This window comes from Triturus cristatus, chromosome 7, assembly GCF_964204655.1.
Source record: "Triturus cristatus chromosome 7, aTriCri1.1, whole genome shotgun sequence".
NCBI lineage: Eukaryota > Metazoa > Chordata > Amphibia > Caudata > Salamandridae > Triturus > Triturus cristatus.
Genome location: NC_140590.1, coordinates 307,677,065 through 307,698,290, shown reverse-complemented (window position 1 = coordinate 307,698,290; position 21,226 = coordinate 307,677,065). Strand labels below are relative to the sequence as shown.

Below are 21,226 nucleotides of genomic sequence, written 5' to 3'. Positions count from 1 at the left end.
GACTTGGATCCGAAACCACATAAAGCCAATACTTCGGAGCCGACACCAGCTAAACCCAAAGCTTCGGAGCCAACACCGGCTAAACCTAAAGCTCCAGAGCCAAAACTGACTAAAGACAAAACTTCTGCCGAAACCGGCTAAAGACAAACTTTTGGAACCGAAACGGGTAAAACTCAAACCTTCAGAGCTGAAACATTCCGCATCGAAAGGCTCGGAGCCCAAAAAGCACACTGCTCCTCTTAAAGCTTCAGATACTAACCCTGTTAAAATACCCTCTGAATCAAAACAGAAGGACAAAGACACCTCATTCAAAGAACTTCCTCCACAAGACCCTTTGGATCCAAAACAGAAACGATTACACATCGACCCTGAAACCGGACACCTTCTAGCAACACTTCCTAGAAAACAGAAGCTGGATCTACCATATACCTCTGAACAAAAAAGACATGGGTACTAACCCCTCTCCCTCTTACATACCTTCCTCTCCTCCACATCTTAATCCAAACTTCTTGATTTCACCATCAAACTCACCACCAACACCCACCACCACCTTTCTCACCTGAGTCAAAGGATGATAATGATGGGGATAGGGACAGGGATGGGGATGATGATCAGGACAACATACCACAGGACACAGACCACTGGGATGATTACGATAAAGATCCAGATCATAATAATGACCCCGATCTATATCCCTCCAGACCATTACCACCAATGACAATATTTTCTACACACAGTTTATTAACGGAGCTGCTCAGTGCCATGGGGTGGACCTACATGCTGATCCCCTAGAGGAGGATTTCTTAGTGGAAACATTAACTCCCTCCCAAAAATCCGCTAATACTTTGCCCAAGCTCAAAGGCATAATAAAGCACGCCAACGATGCATTCAAAGACCCTGTTAGAGCTAGAATACTTAGGTCAAGGGTGGATAAAAAATATATAAATCTGCTCCTACAGACCCAGTTTATATCAGTGGCCAGGTACCCTTAGACTCTCTTGTCGTCTCTAACGCACGCAAGAGAGCTAATTTGCAAACTACAGGCGACGCCCCTTCTCCTGACAATGAGTCAAAACTTATTGTCACCTCAGGCAAGAGAATCACATCAAAAGCTGCTAATCATTGGCATATTGCCAATGCTCAAGCTCTTTTAGCACGCTATGATAGAGCTCACTATGACGAGCTGAAAAAACTAATGGAGCATTTACCAGAACAGTACAAAACTAAAGCTCACAACCTCATTCAAGAGGGTAAGCTCATCACAAACACTTCTATAAAATGCGCCCTCGAGGCGGCTGATACAGCATCTCGTGCCATTAACACCAGAGTCTTACTACACCGGCACGCTTGGCATCGAATCTCCGGATTCAAGCATGAAGTACAATCATCAATACTTAATCAGCCTTTTGATCAGGAACACCTTTTTGGGCCAACAGTCGATTCTTCATTAGAAAAAATTACAAAAAGACACAGAGACTGCCAAGTCCATGGGGGCCTTGCAGCTACCTTCTAATAGAGGCTCCTTTCATCGCTCCTTTTACAGGGATGGCTCAAAAACAACTGTGTCAGAAAATACCTTCTACTCTTACAAAAGTCCCAATCAATCTTCCTCCTCCAGAGGATATTTTCAGGCAGGATACAGAGGAAATAACGATAGGGGAAGAGGCAGAGGTAACTCCACCCGCACTTGCCCTACCACCAAACAATGACTTCCCTCCACTACCCCCGATCATTCCACTCCTGTCGGGGGACGTCTCTTACAATTCCTACCTGTCTGGAATTCCATCACAACAGACAAGTGGGTAAGACAACTTATCCAGTATGCTTATTGCCTGGAACTCACTTCCACTCCCCCAAATATTCCTCCCAAACATTGTGCAATGTCCTCAGAACATATCATCCTCCTAAAAAAAGAGGTTCTCTCGCTTTTACAAAAACATTCAATAGAACCAGTCCCCTTGACTCATCAGGGCATGGGGATTTACTCTCTCTATTTTCTAATTCCAAAAGAGGACGGCACTCTCAGGCCAATATTAGACCTCAGACAGCTGAACCTCTACATTCAGTCAGACCATTTTCACATGGTCACCCTCCAACGGGTGCTCCCATTGCTTCAGCAAGGCGACTTTCTTTCCAATTTGGATTTAAAGGAAGCCTGCTCCCACATTCCCATTCGCCCCGCTCACAGGAAATATCTCAGGTTCGTGGTGGAGAGTCAACACTACCAGTTCAAAGTCCTCCTGTTTGGGGTAACCACAGCACCCAGAGTTTTCACCAAGTGTCTAGCAGTAGTTGCAGCTCACTTAAGAAGACAACGCATTCACGTTTCCTTATCTGGACGATTGGATCATTAAAGCCAACTCACAACACAGCTGTGTTCAATACACTCACAAGACAATTCAGTTGCTTCACCTCTTGGGATTCACTGAAAACCTCACCAAGTCCCACCTCCAACCGTCCAACACACAAATATATCTAGGAGCTATAATAGACACTTGCAAAGCTCTAGCATACCCCAACCCAGACAGGATATGCAACATGCAGGCTCTAATATCACAATTTCAACCTCAACACTCATTACCAGCTCGAGTGTTCATGCAGTTAATCGGGATGATGGCCTCTTGCATTCTAATCATCCCTTATGCAAGACTCCAAATGCGTCCTCTACAGGAATGCTTAGCACATCAGTGGAACCAGGCTCAAGGTCTGTTAACAGATCTGGTGTTGGTAGACGGCCGCACCCATCGCTCTCTGCAGTGGTGGAACACACAAAACCTTTCCAAAGGGTGGCCATTCCTCGACCCGGTTCCACAGATAGTGCTAACAGCAGACTCATCGCTCACTGGCTGGGAAGCTCATCTTCAAAATCATACCATTCAGGGCATGTGGACTCTACAACAAAAACAGCTCCACATAAACCACCTGGAACAACTGACAATTTTTTTAGCATTAAAAGCCTTTCAAGTCCATCTAGTCCGCTCAGCTGTCCTAGTCCGGACAGACAACATGATAGCAATGTACTATATACAAAAACAGGGAAAGACACACTCCCTACAGCTCACGTGACTAGCTCACAGCATATGGAGATGGGCCATACTCAAAAGATATATGCCTTTCTGAACACCTTCCAGGAGTACACAATCACATAGCAGATCTGCTCAGTCGTCAACAACAACAGATGCAACAATGGGAATTACAGCCTCATGTTCTCCTTCCATTCTTTCACATGTGGGGCTACCCAGAAATAGATCTGTTCGCCACACACCAGAACGCAAAATGACCAAGCTTTGCGTCCAGGTATCCACACCCATTGTCCAAAGGCAATGCGCTATGGATAAACTGGTCAGGAACATTTGCTTACGCTTTTCCGCCTCTCCCGCTCATTCCATTAGTGGATCGGAAGCTCCAACAGCATTCCCTCACAATGATCCTGGTTGCTCCTACATGGGCTCGACAACCTTGGTTCACAACCCTGTTGAAACTATCTTTAGTTCCTCATCAAAAACTACACCTCTCACACACGCTTCTCACTCCGCACCATGGAGACATAAGACATCCAGATCCCAGTCGACTCAACCTTGCGATCTGGCACCTGAAATCCTAGAGTTTGGCTACCTTAATCTCCCGCCAGACTGCATGAACGTCATTAAAAAGACTAGACGTCCTACCACAAGAGCATTCTACTCAGCAAATTGGAAACGATTTGTAATTTACTGTACAAATAATCAAATCAATCCACTAGATGCTTCCATTCAAAACATCATTTGCTATCTCTTACAGCTACAGCTCTGTAACTTAGCATACACATCTATATGATTATATCTCGCTGCAATAGCCACTTATCTACAAAACAGACAACACTTGTCTTTGTGTCGAGAGCCCGCTATCAAAGCATTTATGGAAGAACTCAAAAGAATCATTCCCCCTAGAGTTCCACCCTCTCCAGTTTGGAACCTTAATATTGTCCTGACAAGGCTCATGGGCCCACCATTTGAGCCTTTGCACAAATGTGAACTACAATTCCTGACTTGGAAAGTAGCCGTCCTTATAGCCATCACATCTCTTAGAAGAGTTGGTAAGCTCCAGGCACTAACCATACAAGAACCATTTTTATAAATTCATCACAGCAAAGTGGTTCTTAGGACTAATCCAAACGTTTTTGCCTAAAGTTGTTTCTGCCTTTCACCTCAATCAGTCTGTTGAACTACCAGTGTTTTCCCTCAACCAGACTCTTCACACACTAGATGTCAAAAGAGCAATACTTTTTACATTGAAAGAACTAAATGTTTTAGGAAAACCAAACAACTCTTTGTTGCTTTTTCACCACCGCATAAAGGCAATTCAATTTCAAAAACTGGCATTGCACAATGGATAGTTAAGTGCATCCAAATATTCTCCATTAAAGCTAAACGTACATTAACTATTCCCCCTAGAGTGCATTCCACACGCAAACTAGGGACTTCTATGGCATTCTTATGGAATATACCCTTAGATGACACCTGCATGGCTGCAACTTGGTCTACACACAAACATTCACAAAACACTACTGTGTAGATGTGCATGCAAAACAACAAGCTAGTGTGGGCCAGGCTGTCTTAAGAACACTTTTTCAAACTACTGCAACAGATACAGGCTAGCCACTACTACAGAAATAACTGCTGTATAGTCTATGCTAAAGCATATGATCTACAGCTCATATGCCTCGAACGGAAAATGCTACTTACCCAGTATGCATCTGTTCTTGGCATGTAGAGCTGTAGATTCATATGCAGCCACCCTCCTCCCCAGGTACCTTTATCTGCTGCAGTATAATCTTACTTAGATACAACACACATGGACATCGCTTTCTCTTCTTACTGACTCCATCATCACCCTTTATGGCAAAAACAATCTGGGGATGGAGTCGATGTCCATGCTCACTATCACTGTAAGGAGGAGTCACCTACCTCGTGACTACAAACACTTCTTCGCAGAAAAACAAAGTGCAAACATTCAAGCCCAACACCAGATGGCGATCTATGCTAAAGCAGATGAATCTACAGCTCTACATGGCAAGAACATCTGCATACTTGGTAAGTAGCATTTCCTTCTCTGACACCCAGACAAACCACCTGATGTACCCATGGTGAGAGTCTACCTATTAAGAATAAAATCTACAGACAGCCTGACCATGTCAGAGATTGCATCAGGACAGAGGTCCAAAAGATGCTGGAGGTGGGAGTGATTGAGCCCTCAAATAGCCCTTGGGCTAGCCAAGTAGTCCTTGTACATAAACCTCACACCAAGTGTGGAAAAAGAGAGATGAAGGGACTCAATGCAGTCACTAGGACTGATGCTCATCCGATCTCTAGGGCAGATGAGCTTATTGATACTTTGGCCTCAGCCAAGTTCTTAAGTACATTTAACCTTACTGCTGGCTATTGGCAAATCAGACTAGCTGAGGAGGCCAAACCAAAAACTGCATTTTCTACCCCTAGTGGAAATTATCAATTTATTCTAATGCCCTTTGGTTTGAAGAATGCACCTGCTACATTCCAAATTTCTCACAGTTCCGGAGCCTATATGCAGCATATCTAGATGATATAGCTGTCTTTAGCTCCACCTGGGAGGATCACCTGATCCACCTGAAGAATGTTTTGGAGGCTCTGCAGAAGGCAGGCCTCACTATCAAGGCTACTAAGTGCCAGATAGGTCAGAGTAAGGTTGTGTACCTGGGTCACATTGTTGGTAGAGGCCAGGTTTAACCATTTCAATGGAAAATCCAGACCATAATGGAATGGGTTGCTCCAACTATCCAGACTCAGGTCAGAGCTTTCTTGGTCCTGACTGGGTACTACAGAAGATTTGTCAAAGGAAATGTGTCCATAGTGACTCCCTTGAATGAGCTTACCTCAAAGAAAATGCCCAAGAAAGTTCAGTGGATAGTTAGCTGTCAGAAGGCATTTGATGACCTTAAGCAGGCCATGGGCACTGCTCCCATTCTGCAAAGTCCTGACTACTCTAAAACATTCATTGTCCAAACAGATGCATCTGAGTTGGGGGTAGGGGCTGCGTTGTCACAGCTTAATTCAGAGGGCCAGGGTCAACCAGTAGCTTTTATCACCAGAAAGTTGACCCCCAGAGAGAAACGTTAGTCAGCTATTGAGAGGGTGGCCTTTACTTTGGTGGACCCTGAAGAGGTTGAGGCCATACTTGTTTGGCACTCACTTCATTGTTCAGACATACCATAAACTCCTCTTATGGCTTAAACAGATGAAGGGTGAAAACCCCAAACTTTTGAGGTGGTCCATTTCCCTACAGGGAATGGACTATACAGTGGAACATAGACCTGGAAGTAACCATGCCAATGCAGATGGACTTTCCAGATATTTCCACTTAGAAAATGAAGACTCAACTGGGCAAGGTTAGGCTCAATTCCTTACATTGGGGGGGGGGGGGGTGTAGGAAAGTAGGATCTGCTTCTATGATTAACCTGACTTTTTGCTTGATGTGATGCTGTTTATGACTAGTTTGGCTGGGATCCTGCTAATCAGGACTCCAGCCTATCTGCTTTCTCCCTACGTTGTTGTGTTCAGTACTTAGGAACATTCTAGATTGGATACTGGGGTACCCTTATAAGTCCCTAGTATATGGTAATAAGGTACCCAGGGTATAGGTACCCCAGAGGTCTCCCATGGGCTGAAGCATGTATTATGCCACCCATGAGAAACCATTCAAAATGGAACTACTGGCCTGCCATTTCAGACTGTGTACGTTGGTGCTTGCACCACTTACTAAAGATATAGGTTTCCTATATCTAAGGGTCACTGCACTTAAAAACTATCAGTCACCCCTCTAGCAGGCCTTTACAATCCTGAAGACAGTGTGCTTGGCTCTAAGTGGGAGGGTCCCCCTGCATGAGCAGGACACCCTTGCAGCCTACGGAGTCCATTCTACCAGGTTGTCAGTGAAGCAGCCATATACTATATAGAGGGGCACTGTGTAATTATGCGATGATCATCTTGAAATTAGCTGCAACCAATCCTATCATGTTTGATATTAAACATGTTGGAAGAGCCCTCTGTTAGGCTCTCAAAGTTCCCGGTACCAACCTTCTATATCCGGGCAGCACAAATTGGTTTCTGCTGACCAGACACACATTTCTGCCCTCCTGCTGATGAGCCAAGCTCGAGCAGAGGAAGGTGGAACAATAGACATCCTGTCACAGGGAGGTGTGACCACCTCCCAGACAGGATTTAGTGTATTGGGACCGGGTGGGTGTGCTTGCCAGCTCCGGAAAGTCTGCATGAGGGGCACATTTGGTTTCCCTGTGCATAGCCCAGTTCAAACCAGTTCTGGAAGCTGTTGGCTCCCGCTCTGCACAGAAAAGAAAGACTGTTCTCATGCAAATGGACAAATAGTTAGTTGGTATGGTTCACGTGGAAGATGGCCAAAAAGCTCAGTCAGCTTTTTGCTGAATAAGAAATTTGGCAAAAGATGTAGCAAACTTTACCAATCTGGACAAGGTTCAGAATTCGATAAGAAAGATTTTTGGTGGAGGCGTGTTTGCCCAGGCTGGGAGATGAGGAGGTTGGTTTCCTGGTAAAGGAACTATTTCAAGAGAGGTTATTGGTATTAGCATCAGATTAAGGGCCTGATTTAGAGTTTGGGGGAGAGTGTACTATGTTGCAACAGTGACAGAGCACCCTCTCTGCCAAACTGAAGGTCAGCAAGCCTAATTTAGAGTCGTGTGGAACTTCAGTATGTTGAAACCTCAGACGACCCAACAGAGTATGGGTTGCCTGCGTCAGGCAGTAGTGTTTAAGGTGATTACACCCCGAACACTGACCAGATTGCAGGATTGAAAAGGACATTTTCTCTGCACAACAGCCATGTGAGGAAGTTTACCCTTTGTCCAGCATTGCGTCTACGGCCTTCGTGTGTTCTCTTACAATCCTGTATGGGGTTTGGCACTTTGGTGTTTCTGCACGAATGAGCACCATTCTGAATATCTTATATGGTCCCAATCCAAGATGGTGCCACAAAGTTTCCACCATAGTTTGGTCCCTGCAAATATTGGAGGTCAATGACTCCTGGGGTCACCTTCTACTTCCAGGTTAAGGGTGTGTATTTAAACGGGGCTAGCCTAGGTGGCAGCACTGCTTCACAATGGTCTTGCTTTGTGTATTTTTGCTCTGTTTGTTTTTCAGTTAATTCCTGTTTGTCCCTTGTAGTTCATTTTGCTCCAGTGTTTTAGGTTCGTTGCTGCCCTGCTGAATTATTGAAAGTTTTTTTGCTTCTACTTTTTCCTCTTTCACAGTGATTTCTTTCTAGAGGCACTAGACTGCAGCAGGTATACTTTTTTTTTTTTTTAACTTTACTTTTTCGTTTTTCTGGTCAACAACTACAGTTTTAGCATAGGCTGATATCACAAAGTGCAATAACATAATTTAGCGTATCAAGGGTTGACAGTGCCTCGGACTCTTAATATTAGCCCAAGCCGGGCACAGTAATTAGAGGAAAAAAGTCATATTTCTACATTCATAAGCCAGTGAAGGGGGAAGGTCACGACAACATTAGGGCACCCCAACTTGTCCGATCCTGGTTTTTCCGGGCGATATTAGAAGTTCCATTGGCAATAACAGCACAAAAACATTCACATAAAAATTTACGGCACCCCAAACGTGTTCAGATGGGTACCATAGCTCAACACCCCCACCCAGCCCAAGTCATATAGCTGCATGAGTACGCTGTTCCACCTCTCGTGCCCTCAACTAGGATTAAGTTGCGGATCCTGTATTAGCATCAGCAGTGACGTCATTATGTGCAATGGGATGTGACAGAAGATAACTCTTAAGAGGACCCCAGATGTCTACGGGTTTAGAGGCGGTAGGTAGAAGCTCCGCGTACCCGAGCATAGTGTCCTGACAATGTACCATGTCCTGTACCCACTCTTTAAATTTGGGAGCTTTGCCCCTCCCCATCTACAGGCCACTCCTCTCTTCGCTAACAAGAAAGCAACAGTTATAAATCTACGGTGCGGTCTCCTGATTGTTTTCGTGTAGCCCAGCAGTGCATGTGTTGGAGATGGGCTTAGAGGGGTATCGATCATCTCGGAAAGGCCCGAGTACACCTGCTGCCAATATCTAGCAATGTCCTGGCATCCCCACGCCAGATGTAAAAAGTCCGCCCCTGGTGCGCGACAGCGTCCACATAGGTCTTCCTCTCGGAGGCCAAACCTGCACAGTTGGGCGGGAGTGTAGTACAGTCTGTGCAAGAATTTATAATAAATAATCCTGAATCTACTACTGGAGGAGATCTGTTCAGTCTGTTGGCAGCAAAAACACCAAAGCTCATCTTCTATGTGTGTGCCCAGCTCCTCCTCCCATCTAGTGCGCGCTTTGCTGGGCCCATGATCGAGTGAGATGTGCAGTGAGTGATATAGTTTAGAGACCGCGTGTGCCGGAGAGGCAGCTGTGAGCAGCTGGTGCAGTGGATCCAAAGTGGGTGGTTCGTCAGGGAACGCCTCAGTCACTGCCTGAATCCCACTACGTAGCCGGATATACAAAAACGTGTCCATGGGTGTAGGTGTCAGGTCCCCAAACATATGTGCCAGTGAGCGAAAGCGTCCTCCCTGATAAAGATCCCCCCAAGTCTTAATTTTGAGTTTGGTCATCATATTTTTAAACAATTGTTCCAGCAGCAGAGGAAGTGAAGGGTGGTACGCTAGTGGGAGCAATGAGGAATAGACCAGTGACGTCCGGACTTTTTGCGCAATATGCCGTCAAGCTAGAATGGTGCTGGAGATGGTAGTTCGATAAGCAGGCTGTGTCTCAGGTACACTAAATAATGCCCCTTCCAACGGGACAGGATCCGCCAGCCAATATTCGACCGCTACTTGGGGCATAAAATGGGGAGGATAAATCCAATAATAAACAAAATGGGCCTGTGCGCTGTGATAATATAGTTCAAACTCCGGTAAATCAAAACCTCCCTGAGCAAATGGACGAGTCAGAACATCCCAGCTCAGTCGGGGTCTCTTACCTCCCCAAACCAGCCGGATGAGTTCAGAACGCAAGAACTTGAAAAAGGACTTGCCTGGATGGAATGGGATGTTTATAAAAAGATAAAGGAGTTTTGGAAGAATGACCATCTTAATGAGGGATGCTCGGCCCGCCATGGAGAGAGGGAGCGTGATCCATCTGGTCACACAAGTCTGAATAAGGTCAATTGCACGGCCATAGTTCAATCGCATTAGTTCCTCTCGATCCCGAGAGATCACTATGCCCAGATATCTGACTTCACTGTCGCACCATTGTAAAGGATAATCAAGGGGGAAGGGCTGAGCCGCCCTTGTAAGCGGGAAGATAGTAGACTTTCCCCAGTTAATGTGAATACCCGACAGAACAGCAAAGCGGATGAATTCCCGCAAAATAGGGTTAAGGTTGACGGATGGATCTCGAATGTAAAGCGTAATGTCATCTGCATATAGGGAGATCAGAACCTGTCTCTGGAGGCATCGCAAAGCTTTGTCCCGATGGTGTTGCCGGAGACGGGCTGCCAAGGGTTCCATGGCCAGGGCAAATAACAGGGGAGACAAGGGGCACCCCTGGCGAGTGCCCCTTGATATCCCAAAGGCCTCAGATATCTGGCCGTTCACACTCACTCTGGCCAAGGGTTTATGATAAAGGATTGTGATCCGCTTCATAAAGCCTATAGGTAGTCCCATGTTGCGCAGTATACAAAGGAGGTAGTCCCATTCCAATGAGTCAAAGGCTTTAGTGGCGTCTAAAAAGACTGCCACCATTGGTAAGCCAGGGTCGACATTTTGCAATATAGAGAAAAGGGTGCGAAGGTTATGGGAGGTAGCCCTGCCGGGAATAAATCCCGCTTGATCGGATAACACCAGTCCCTCTATCAACAACTGCAGGCGATTAGCCAGTACCTTAGTCAAGATCTTAGCATCGCAGTTGATTAGGGAAAGGGGGCGATAAGAGTCACAGGCCCGGGGCGGTTTCCCAGGTTTAAGCAGAGAGGTGATTAAAGCCTCCTGCATTGACGGCGGGAGTGTCCCGGACTCATGTGCCTCCAGGAAGACCTCTCTAAGCACCGGCGCCAGTATGTCCACATAAGCCTTATAGAAATCCATGGGCAGACCGTCTACTCCCGGCGCCTTCCCGGAAGCCATCTGCCCTATTGCATCTTTAATTTCATCCAGTCCAATGGGCGCTGGCAAGAATTCTCTTTGATAGTCCAGCAGCCACCCCAAAGTGAGCTCCCTCAGGTAGTTATCCATTTCCAGGGTGCCTACCCTGGTAGTGGTATAAAGTGCTACATAGTGTGTGGTGAAGGCGGCCATGATTGATTGTGTGTCACGCAGGAGTTCCCCTCCGTCACCCTCCAGCTCCAAGACAAAATTAGAACGCCGAGGGGGCCTCACAACTCCAGCCAGAAACCTACACGGGCGCTCTCCCTCTCCGTACGCCCTAGCCTTGAAATATTTACTTCGGAATTTAACCTCCCTATCGGCAGTGGATTTATAGTCAGTCAATGCTATTCTGTATTGAAGTTGTGCATCTACGTTGGTAGCGTAATCCGATCGGGTTTCCTGAGTGTGCAGTGTGTGCTCCAGTGTATGTAATGTGTTACGCAACGTCCGCAGTACGCCTGAGCTCTTGGAAATACAGAGGCCCCGCATAGTGACCTTCAGCGCCTCCCACATAGTTGCCATACACTCTACTGACCCTTTATTATGTAAAAGGAAGTCCTCAATGTCTTGTCCCAGTTCAATTCGGAAGAGTTTGTCAAGTAAAATGTTGGGTTGTAGTCTCCATGCAGGTGGTTTCCCCACTATGTCCAGTAATCGGAACCTAGCCATTACTGGGGAGTGATCGGAGAACGTGCGACCTACATGCTGTACCGCTGCCAAAGACGGGGCCAGTCCCCGAGAGATTAAAATGTAGTCCAATCTAGCCCAGGAGGCGTGCGGGTGTAAGTGCCTCCAAGCGTCTATGACGTCTTGAGTGTCGCATATGTCCCGTAAATACCTATGAGTGTTTGTGTAGTGATGTGCAGAGGGGTTCGATCTATCTATGACTGGGTTAAGAACTGCGTTAAAGTCTCCTCCCCATATCAAGTGTGTCGACCCTATGTCTCTGATTTTATTCCAGAGAGCAATGAAGCTGCTAGGGTCATCGCAATTAGGACCATAAGAGCAGGCCAATGTGATTGTTTCATTACCAATCCTACCCCATGTTAAACAGTACCGTCCCTCCCGATCGGCAGCATCTCCCAGAGGAGTATAGGGGATATTTATTTTTATCAGGATAGCGGTACCTCTCGCATAAGAAGAGTGTGGTGCAAAGACAGAATGCGCCGCCCATCTAGCAGCGAAACTGCACCTGCGCTGGGGGTCCATGTGGGTCTCCTGTAAAAATACTATATGTACATTCAGTCTATCCAATGAGCCCACTATCTGTCTGCGCTTCCTGGGGTCGCCCAGTCCCCTAACGTTCCAGGTAATAGTGGAGATTATTCCCCCCGCGTTAATATCAACATTTCTGGCATGACTCATATCTCCAATAAGAGTGCAGTTGTTCAACGTGGGCACTGTCAAATACCTGTCCTATTACTACTTTTGTCCGGAAAATGTCAGGGAGTAATTCAGCTCTATGCTTTGTGTCACTGTCCGTTCCAAACCTAAACAAGGCATAAACAATTCCCTGAGAACATCCCCCCAACCCACACTGACATCCCAATCATGCCGGGCATGTTTCCCACCCTGTACAGTCCCAAAGAACCAAATCATCACCCTAGCGGGGAACACCCGTATTGGGGGACACAAGGGGTCCAGACCCGCCTTCCATCTCCCCCGATATTACACCCGCTGCACGCTCGTCTTAGTAACTAGCGGCAGATGCGAGAAGGGGAGGGAAGTGCCAGGGCGAACTTTTTGCTAAAAGCATCACGGAAACCCTGAGATTGCTGAAGCTTTACGGCTTTTAGGCGAGCAATGGAAAACAATGTGTAGAGCAGTCTTTGCCAATAATAAAAAGACATATCGTAAAGTGGAACTAGGGATAAGGCCATACACGAATAATACAAAAATGATAATGAAGCCTCCCATCAGTCCAGAGCAGAGGTAGGCGAGCAGGAACGGGCTCGCTCCGAGGGGGACCTAGTAGTGCCCTGGGATCGCTTATTGTCTTTTAGAAAGTGTTCCACTTGTGATGGATCTTGGAATAGGTGCGGCTTACCCTGGTGGACTATTCGTAACTTAGCCGGATATATCATAGAGTATTGGATGCCACTCTGGAGAAGTCTTTTTTTAGCTGCCGCAAACTTGCGTCGCGCATCCTGCACTGACTGCGTGAAGTCCGGGTAGAAGGAGAGCGTGGTGTTCTCAAACTGAACTGTCTTTTTTTCATGGGCAAGGCGTAGTAGAGTGCCCCGGTCTCTATAGTTCAGGAATCGGATGACGACAGGTCTAGGGGGGGCGCCGGGTATGGGCCGGGGGCCGAGAGAGCGGTGAGCCCGCTCCACCACCAGTTGCTGGGAGAAAGCCTCCAGTCCGAAAAGGTCAGCCAACGGCTTCTCAATGAAGTTTTCCATTTTGCCCACATTGGTGGACTCTGCAAGGCCAATAAGGCACACATTGTTTCGGGGCGACCGCGCTTCTAAATCTTCATTCTTATCGGCGATCACCTTTAAAAGTCTCTCCATTTGTGATAGTTTGGTGGTGGTGGCCGCCGCCCCATCCTCCAGCCCGGAAACCCTCTGCTCCGCTTCTTTCACTCTTTCCTCCTGCTGATCAAGTCGATACACCACAGATTCCAGGCGTTTGGACATGTTGTCGAGCTTGGCATCTATGGAAGTAAGACTTGTTTGCATATTAAGCAGGAGCGCTTCCAATCCACCTCCGCGCCGTCACCCCCATCAGAGTCGCCATCCTACGGCGGTGGGGCCCTGGGCTTTTTCTTGTGGGATTCAAAGGGGAGCTTGGATTGCTTAGCGTCGGTTTTCCCTATGTTGGCAATGTATGTAGGGCAGGCTCCAGCACAGGAGATCAGACCCGGAGCGCCCCCAACACCCCACCGCTCCGAAGAACCAATAAGAGCCCCACAGCAGGGTGAGGTAAGTGGCTCGATTAGTGTCTTGCTCCACCGCTCAGAAATGCCGTGCTGTACTGTATATGATTTCGATGGCCCCGATGCTCGATGGTGCGACCTCCGGCGAGCTGTGGGAGCAAGTCGTTGCACTGAAGGCCCTCACCCAGTTGATTCTCCTTCTTCCGTTTGTAATGGGGCTGTTTATCAGTATTTTTCTCGATGGCGGGCTCTACGGAGTCACCAGCATTGAGAGCATACGGGGTTCAGCGGCCACAGCCCAGCCAGCGCCTACGGGGCATCACCACCCCTCCACCCTCTCATAGGGCGCGCTATGCGATGGCAGCGCGGGAACCTCCTCACCGCCTCAGAGAATCTTCAAGGTCCGAGCCCGCAAGTTACTCCCACGTCCGCCTCCACCTCACCTCACCATCCACTCAGGGCGTACAGAGTCGTCTTCTCTGCACCAGGGCTCCCAGCCTCCCGCACGTGGCCTGCGCTGCCGCAGTCTGGAGTTTGCGGCCTTCTGACCTCTGCGAATCCCCAGCCTCGCGTGCTCGCGCACGCCGCTACTTTCCCTCGGGACGGTCCGCAGCCTCGCTCGTAGGATGGAAAAAAGCTCCTAACTCCGGAGCACAAGGACAAAACGGTTCAGGAATTTCAGCGAGCGTGCCCCCGCTCGGCCCGCACCATAGATGCCGCTTGGATGTGGGTTTCCATGCGTGCAGATGGGCTGAAGGATTAATTAATCGCCCGGCTGGCAAGAGCCTCACGGATCTGCGGCCATGTTGGTCTGGCGCCCTCTAGCGCCCCCTGCAGCAGGTATTCTTGCTACAGTTGGTACAGGGGCTGCAAAAAGGAATTACCCCTTCCTCAGTGTCAAGGCCTTATGTCTATATACAAGTTCTCCAAGATCTCCACATGGCAGTCTGAGGTTTTGTCATTTTTCCGCCTGCCCTATTTAGAGTGGCTAAACAAATGGCAAGTTTTCACCACCCGTCACAGCCAGGTGAAACCTAGCTGGAAGGGGCAGTGAAAATTTCAATATAGCTCCCACACCATGGGAGAAATCTCCAATGACGAGCATGGTAATTGTTTTTTTTATTTTCAAAAGCAAAATTCTGCTTTGGAATTTTGTACTTGAATATAAAATAATGTTGAAAGTTTTCTGAACACCTTCATCATGTTGACAGAGCCATCCGTCAAACTTTCAATGCATTTACAGGAACACCGTGATGGCGATTCATGGCAATGCAAGAGATATCCTCTGGGCAAGTGGACATCTCTAAATTTGGCTGGTGGAGTACACTGGCCATAGCAGGAGTAAAGCACTACGCTATGGCCATGGTACATACGCGGTCCGCCAAAATCTAATTTAGGCCCTTAGTTAGATGTAGAAGCAAAAGAAGAGATAGTATGGTGGCTGAGGATTGTGGAGGTATGGAATGGGAGAGCAATTTTCTGATAAAAAGTGGAAGTGGTGATAGAATCAGATGCCATGACTCCATGAAATGCGAATCTGTGATAAATGGAAGACAATGGACAGGGCAAGAGAAGACAAGAGGTTATACATAAATTGCAAATTGCAATAAAGAGCTGCGTGAAGGGGAAAAAGGTGGTTAGTGTTGCTGAGCAAGGACTGTGTTTCTGCTGTTCGATATATCAATCACATGATAGGCACTTGGGGGCATATTCACAAGCCCCTATCACCACCACAACGTCCCTTTCAGTTACGTTGTGGTGGGGATAGGGGCCTCGCCTTATTCACAAGGCAGCATTAATGCACTTAACGAGGCTTAACGCTGCCTTGTGAATACGCTCCCTTTGACGCTGTGTTTAGCATGAAAGGGGCATGCAGTGGGTGTTGTGGTGGGCGTTCCACCGCAACACCCATTGATATTTACGCGGCCCCCTACTCACAAGGGCAGCATCAATAGGAGCTAACACTAAACTTAAGACCAGGAGAACCCTGGTCTTAAGTTTGCGATACGAGGACAAATGCTTTATTTCTCCCCGTTATTGCATTTTCCATGTGTGCTGCCTTGTGCAGCACACATGGAAAATGCAAAATGTCATGTTGTGTTTATGTACAGGAAGGTGTCCCTTCCTGTACATAAACAAACCTTTTTTTTTTTTTTTTTAAATGCAGTTTTGTAACGTACATGTGTGCTGAATGAAGCATCACACATGTAAATTACAAACTGGTTTGTTTATGTGCAGGAAGGGACACCTTCCTCTACGTAAACAAACCTCCCAGCTTGCAGACACCATTGCACTCTAGTGCAAGGGTGCCTGCGTTGGCGCGAAGTTGTGAAACTTAGCGCCATTGCAGGGGGAAAAGAAAGGCTGCACCATGTCCTTGTGAATATGGTGCAGCCTTGCTTTTCAGAAGTGCGGAGAGGGGTGTTAAGCCAAGAATGCTAACGCCTCTCTCCACCACTTCCTTGTGAATATCCCCCTTGGTTTAGCATGTTGGCACAGTTAGCAAAGAGTTTTGCCATTTTTGCTTGGATCAACAAGCAATGTTTATATCAGAATGTGGCTGAATGTGGACACAGATTGGGATTCACTACATTTGAGAGATTTAAGTGAGTGGATGTTAAGCAAGGAATTCTAAACATATGAAAAGTAATGCAGTTGTGAAATTTAAAGAAAAAACGTACACCATTTAATAGCTCCTCAGCTTGCTTTGCGCTATAAAAATACCTGCACATAATATTGAGTAAGAGTACACAGAGAAGTCTTCATACAATAGCCTCTTTGCACACACTAATGGTGCCATTTCAAATATGAGTGCAAATGGAAGTTATTTAGACAGCATGATAAGTAAATGCATTTACTGCTGTGTAGAGAGCCAAGACCAGTGGGGATGCTCAAAAGTGTGAGAAATAAGCAAACTATATTAAAAACATTCAATGTATTTACATCAACTACTATCCAATTAGAAGCCATTTATTATTCACTCTCTTCTTTAACCCTTAAATTAAGATGATTTATTATTTTATTCAGAAATAAATATATAATGTGCTGTTTATAGTTTTGGTGATTTTCCAGCCAAGTTATTTGTAAACAAAAAGTGTGACAGAAAAACAAACATGTCACACAGAATAGGTAATGTTTTTAGTTCTGATCAAAAAGCTAGCATAGCACATAAACAAACCACTGTATGGACGCCGATTCACTAAAATGTCAGAGGTAGGACCTTCATGACATCACTGATAGTAGCATCATATGACCTTTGACCCAGGATTTTCCCATGTCATGTTACATTACCTTAACCCTGATGGCATCACAAATAGTGACATTGCTGAAGCTTCATTATAACTGTGTGATTAATATAACAACATGGCATGCACACGTCTATTCTTGGTTCTACCTATATCAGGGTGTTGACATGATCTTTGAAAGATATGGGGTGTAATACTAGCCCTGAATTGGATTGAGTGAAGTTAGTGAGCTAGACCTCTTCTAAGAAGTTTCGGGGGGATCCTGCGGCCTGCCCCTATTTTTTTTTTTTTTAATGGGGCCGAATAGTACCTTTTACAGCACAACTTTCACATAAAGTTGTTAAAAAGCTCTGAAAGGACACTCCTTAAATATTCAAGATTGTTTCATGGTGTGCCAAGCCAATAAAACCTGCAATTTACCAGGAGTTAACCCCATGTTTTCAAAATGTGCTATTGGTGCCCCTGTGTGCCAGAAATTAACCAACATTTTGTGAGGGGTGCTCTCTTAGGCCACACATTATATACAATATACCAGAGCCAGAATTGTGCCATCAATCCCATCCATATACCATGGGTGACCTACACGGTGTCAGGGCAACCCTTTTGGCATGATTGCCCCCTCTAATGTGTCATGGCTGCCCTCCCTCATGACAATAATTAACTCAAATATGCTAGTGCCAGAATCCTGCCTTGGGTGGCCCATATCAAGAATTTCCTCAATTATGCTTGCACTAGCATTATTCCACGGTTGCCCTATCTGCCAAGAATTACTTGTTGTATGCTAGTGCCAATATTTTGCCAGTGCCAGTATATTATCTTTGTACCAAGAAATATCTCCAGTCTGCCAGCATTTTGTCACTGGTGCCTGTTATGCTTACAATTTCCAGCACAAGTATTTTGCATGGGTGCCCCTGTAAGAGAAGAATTACCTTGACTATGCCAGGGCAAGCAGCAGACTCACAAACAAAACCACATTCTAACTCTTGCTCACTGACATTCACACACTCGCACTCATTTTTGCTCCCATTTTCACTAACTTTCACTAACCCAGATTTTGTCACTTACTCTCTTGAACCCAGTCTTACTCTCACGCTATAATTCTCATAGTCACTTAGGGCCTTATTACGAGATTGGCGGTCCTCCTGTTGGGTTCCCCATGTTTAGCCATACATTGACCTAGAGCAAGAACCTCCTGATACCCATCTATTGGGATCAGGTGCCGGAGGCCCTGCAAGATTACCTGGCAAAACGGGTTTGCTAAACCTTCGTTGTATGTGGGGCATTCAGAGGGGCAGCACCTCCCTTACACCGTCCTCGAAGTAAAGGAAAGGATTTAAAGACTTTAATTTCTGTGTCACTCTACCTGATGATAGTGGTCCTTGTAGGGGAGCCTGTGCCCCTCTACCTGTTGGTAGAGGTCCTTGTAGAGGGGCCTGTGCCACTCTGCCTGGTGATAGTGATCCTTGCAGAGGGGTCAGAATCACTCTACCTGGTGGTAGTGGTCCTTGAAGAGGGGTCAGAATCCCTCTACCTGATGATAGTGGTCCTTGTAGAGGGGGCTGTGACACTCAGTGGTCCTTGTAGGGGAGCCTGTGCCCCTCTACCTGGTGGTAGTGGTCCTTGTAGAGGGGCCTGTGCCACTCTTCCTGGTGGTAGTGGTCCTTGAAGAGGGGTCAGAATCCCTCTACCTGATGATAGTGGTCCTTGTAGAGGGGGCTGTGCCACTCAGTGGTCCTTGTAGGGGAGCCTGTGCCCCTCTACCTGGTGATAGTGGTCCTTGTAGAGGGGCCTGAGTCACTCTACCTGGTGGTAGCGGTCCTTGAACAGGGGCCTTTGCCACTCTACCACGTGGTAGCGGTCCTTGTAGAGGGGGCTGTGCCACTCTACCTGGTGATAGTGGTCCTTGAAGAGGGGCCTGTGCCGCTCTGCGTTGTGATAGTGGTCCTTGTAGGGGGGGCTGTGCCACTCTACCCGGTGGTAGTGGTCCTTGTAGAGGCACCTGTGCCACTCTACCTGCTGATAGTGGTCCTTGTAGAGGGGCCTGTGCCACTCTACCTGTTGATAGTCGTCCTTGTAGAGGGGCCGGAGTCACTCAGTGGTCCTTGAAGAGGGCCAGTACCACCCTACCTCGTGATAGTAGTCCTTGAAGAGGGTCTGTGCCACTCTACCTGCTGATAGTGGTCCTTGTAGAGGGGCCTGTGCCACTCTACCTGCTGAAAGTGGACCTTGAAGAGGGGCCTGAGTCACTCAACCTGCTGATAGTGGTCCTTGTAGAGCGGCCTGAGTCACTCTACTTGCTGATAGTGGTCCTTGTAGAGGGGCCTGTGCCACTCTACCTGGTGATAGTGGTCCTTGTAGAGCGGCCTGTGCCACTCAGTGGTCCTTGTAGAGCGGCCTGTGCCACTCAGTGGTCCTTGTAGAGCGGCCTGTGCCACTCTACCTGGTGATAGTGGTCCTCGAAGAGGGGAATAGTGGGGTGAGCAGGATGCAGCCACGTTCTGCCCAGGCTGCCGGTGGCGCCCCAGTCTCTCCAGATCTGATTTCACAATATGAAAAGGTACTCACAGGCGAAGATAAAGAAGACGCTGGAACTCTGCGGCATGCTGATTGGTGTCTCGGATTTCAGTTTCCCCCGAAACCAACCCCAGGGCGTAAATAGTGAGCAACGGACGAGCAGTCTGAGTTTAGGGAAGCTGCTGAGCATCATTCATTACACAACTTCCTTTTTAGATCGAGCCGGCAAGCAGCGCGCATGCTTAGTGTTGACCTCTAGTATCTTAAATAAACAAGCAATGGCAAAGCCAATAGGTTTCACCTATGCGAGAGCTATTGGTTTTGTCAACGTTTTTTAGATTTGTTGCATAGCATGTCGCACATCAGTACGGGCTCCTGTGCAACATGTCTAAAAAACACCGAGAAAGCCAATAGATCTCGCATAGGCGAAACTTATTGGCTTTGCCACTGCTTGATTAAGCTCCGGTCAGCTGTGCAGTCGGCCATGATAAAAAGCCACAGAAAAGCATTTGCGGAAGGCTACAACCGGCTCTTCCAGCGCTCACAGCCAGAGATACTGCCGAGGCCGCTCCCTCGGCACTGGGTCAGGACTGTGTAGCCGCGGACTTCAAGGCGCCTGTTTTCGGATTTCCAAATAGAGCTGCGAATTAGGGGGAGGGCGAGGAGTTGGTGCCATATAATCCGGCTGTGTGTCAGCCAGGGGTGTCCCCCGTCCCTTTCACATAGGCTTATTAGCTGGAAATGTATTGAAGATTTTGAAAAAACAGAAGAAACGTCGTCCCAGCCAACCTCAAATAGTCGTCCTCAAATAGTGCACATTATTTTACAGTCCTATATAGCGCATGTTTTCGGTGTGGCCTTGTAGCGCTAAATTAATCTACACATATACAAATGCCTACATTTTCGCAAGCTCCCACATATGTGCATTTGTTTTAATGTATAGGATATTTGGAAATGCATTCACACCATACATAGAATTATGTCATGCATACCGTTCACAATTATTTATATTTCATTCACAAGCAAGCATAGATTACGAAAACTGAGTCACCATGCAAATGGTAGTAAGCTCTATAAAAACATTAGTAAAGCCAATAAGTCTTACCTATGCAACAGCTATTGACTTTGCCAATATCTTTTCGCCATGTTGTACACCAGCATGGCAGCTGTTCAGCATGGCTGAAAGTTAGTGGGGTAAAGGAGAGTGGAGTGGAGTGTCATAAAGTGGAATACAGTGGAGTGTTATGGAGTGGCGTAGAGAGTCGTGGATTGGCGTTGAGTGGCGTAGAGTTGAGTGGTGTGGTGTGGAGTGAAGTGGAGTATCATGGAGTGCCTAGACTGAAGTGGTGTAGAGTGTTGTTGAGTGTTGTGGAGGCAGTAGAAAGTTGGAAAGTGGAAGGG

The 21,226-nt window shown here is 47.0% G+C and overlaps 1 protein-coding gene across 1 annotated transcript in view; it reads right to left on the bottom strand.

The window, feature by feature from the left end:
- LOC146809528 (immunoglobulin superfamily member 1-like) overlaps positions 1-21,226 on the bottom strand; it is a 788,293-nt gene that overhangs the window by 522,752 nt on the left and 244,315 nt on the right. Inside the window, exon 8 of the mRNA XM_085614874.1 lies at positions 19,877-19,989. Within this exon, the coding sequence (XP_085471000.1) occupies positions 19,877-19,989 (113 nt within the window). The remainder of the gene's footprint in view (positions 1-19,876; positions 19,990-21,226) is intronic.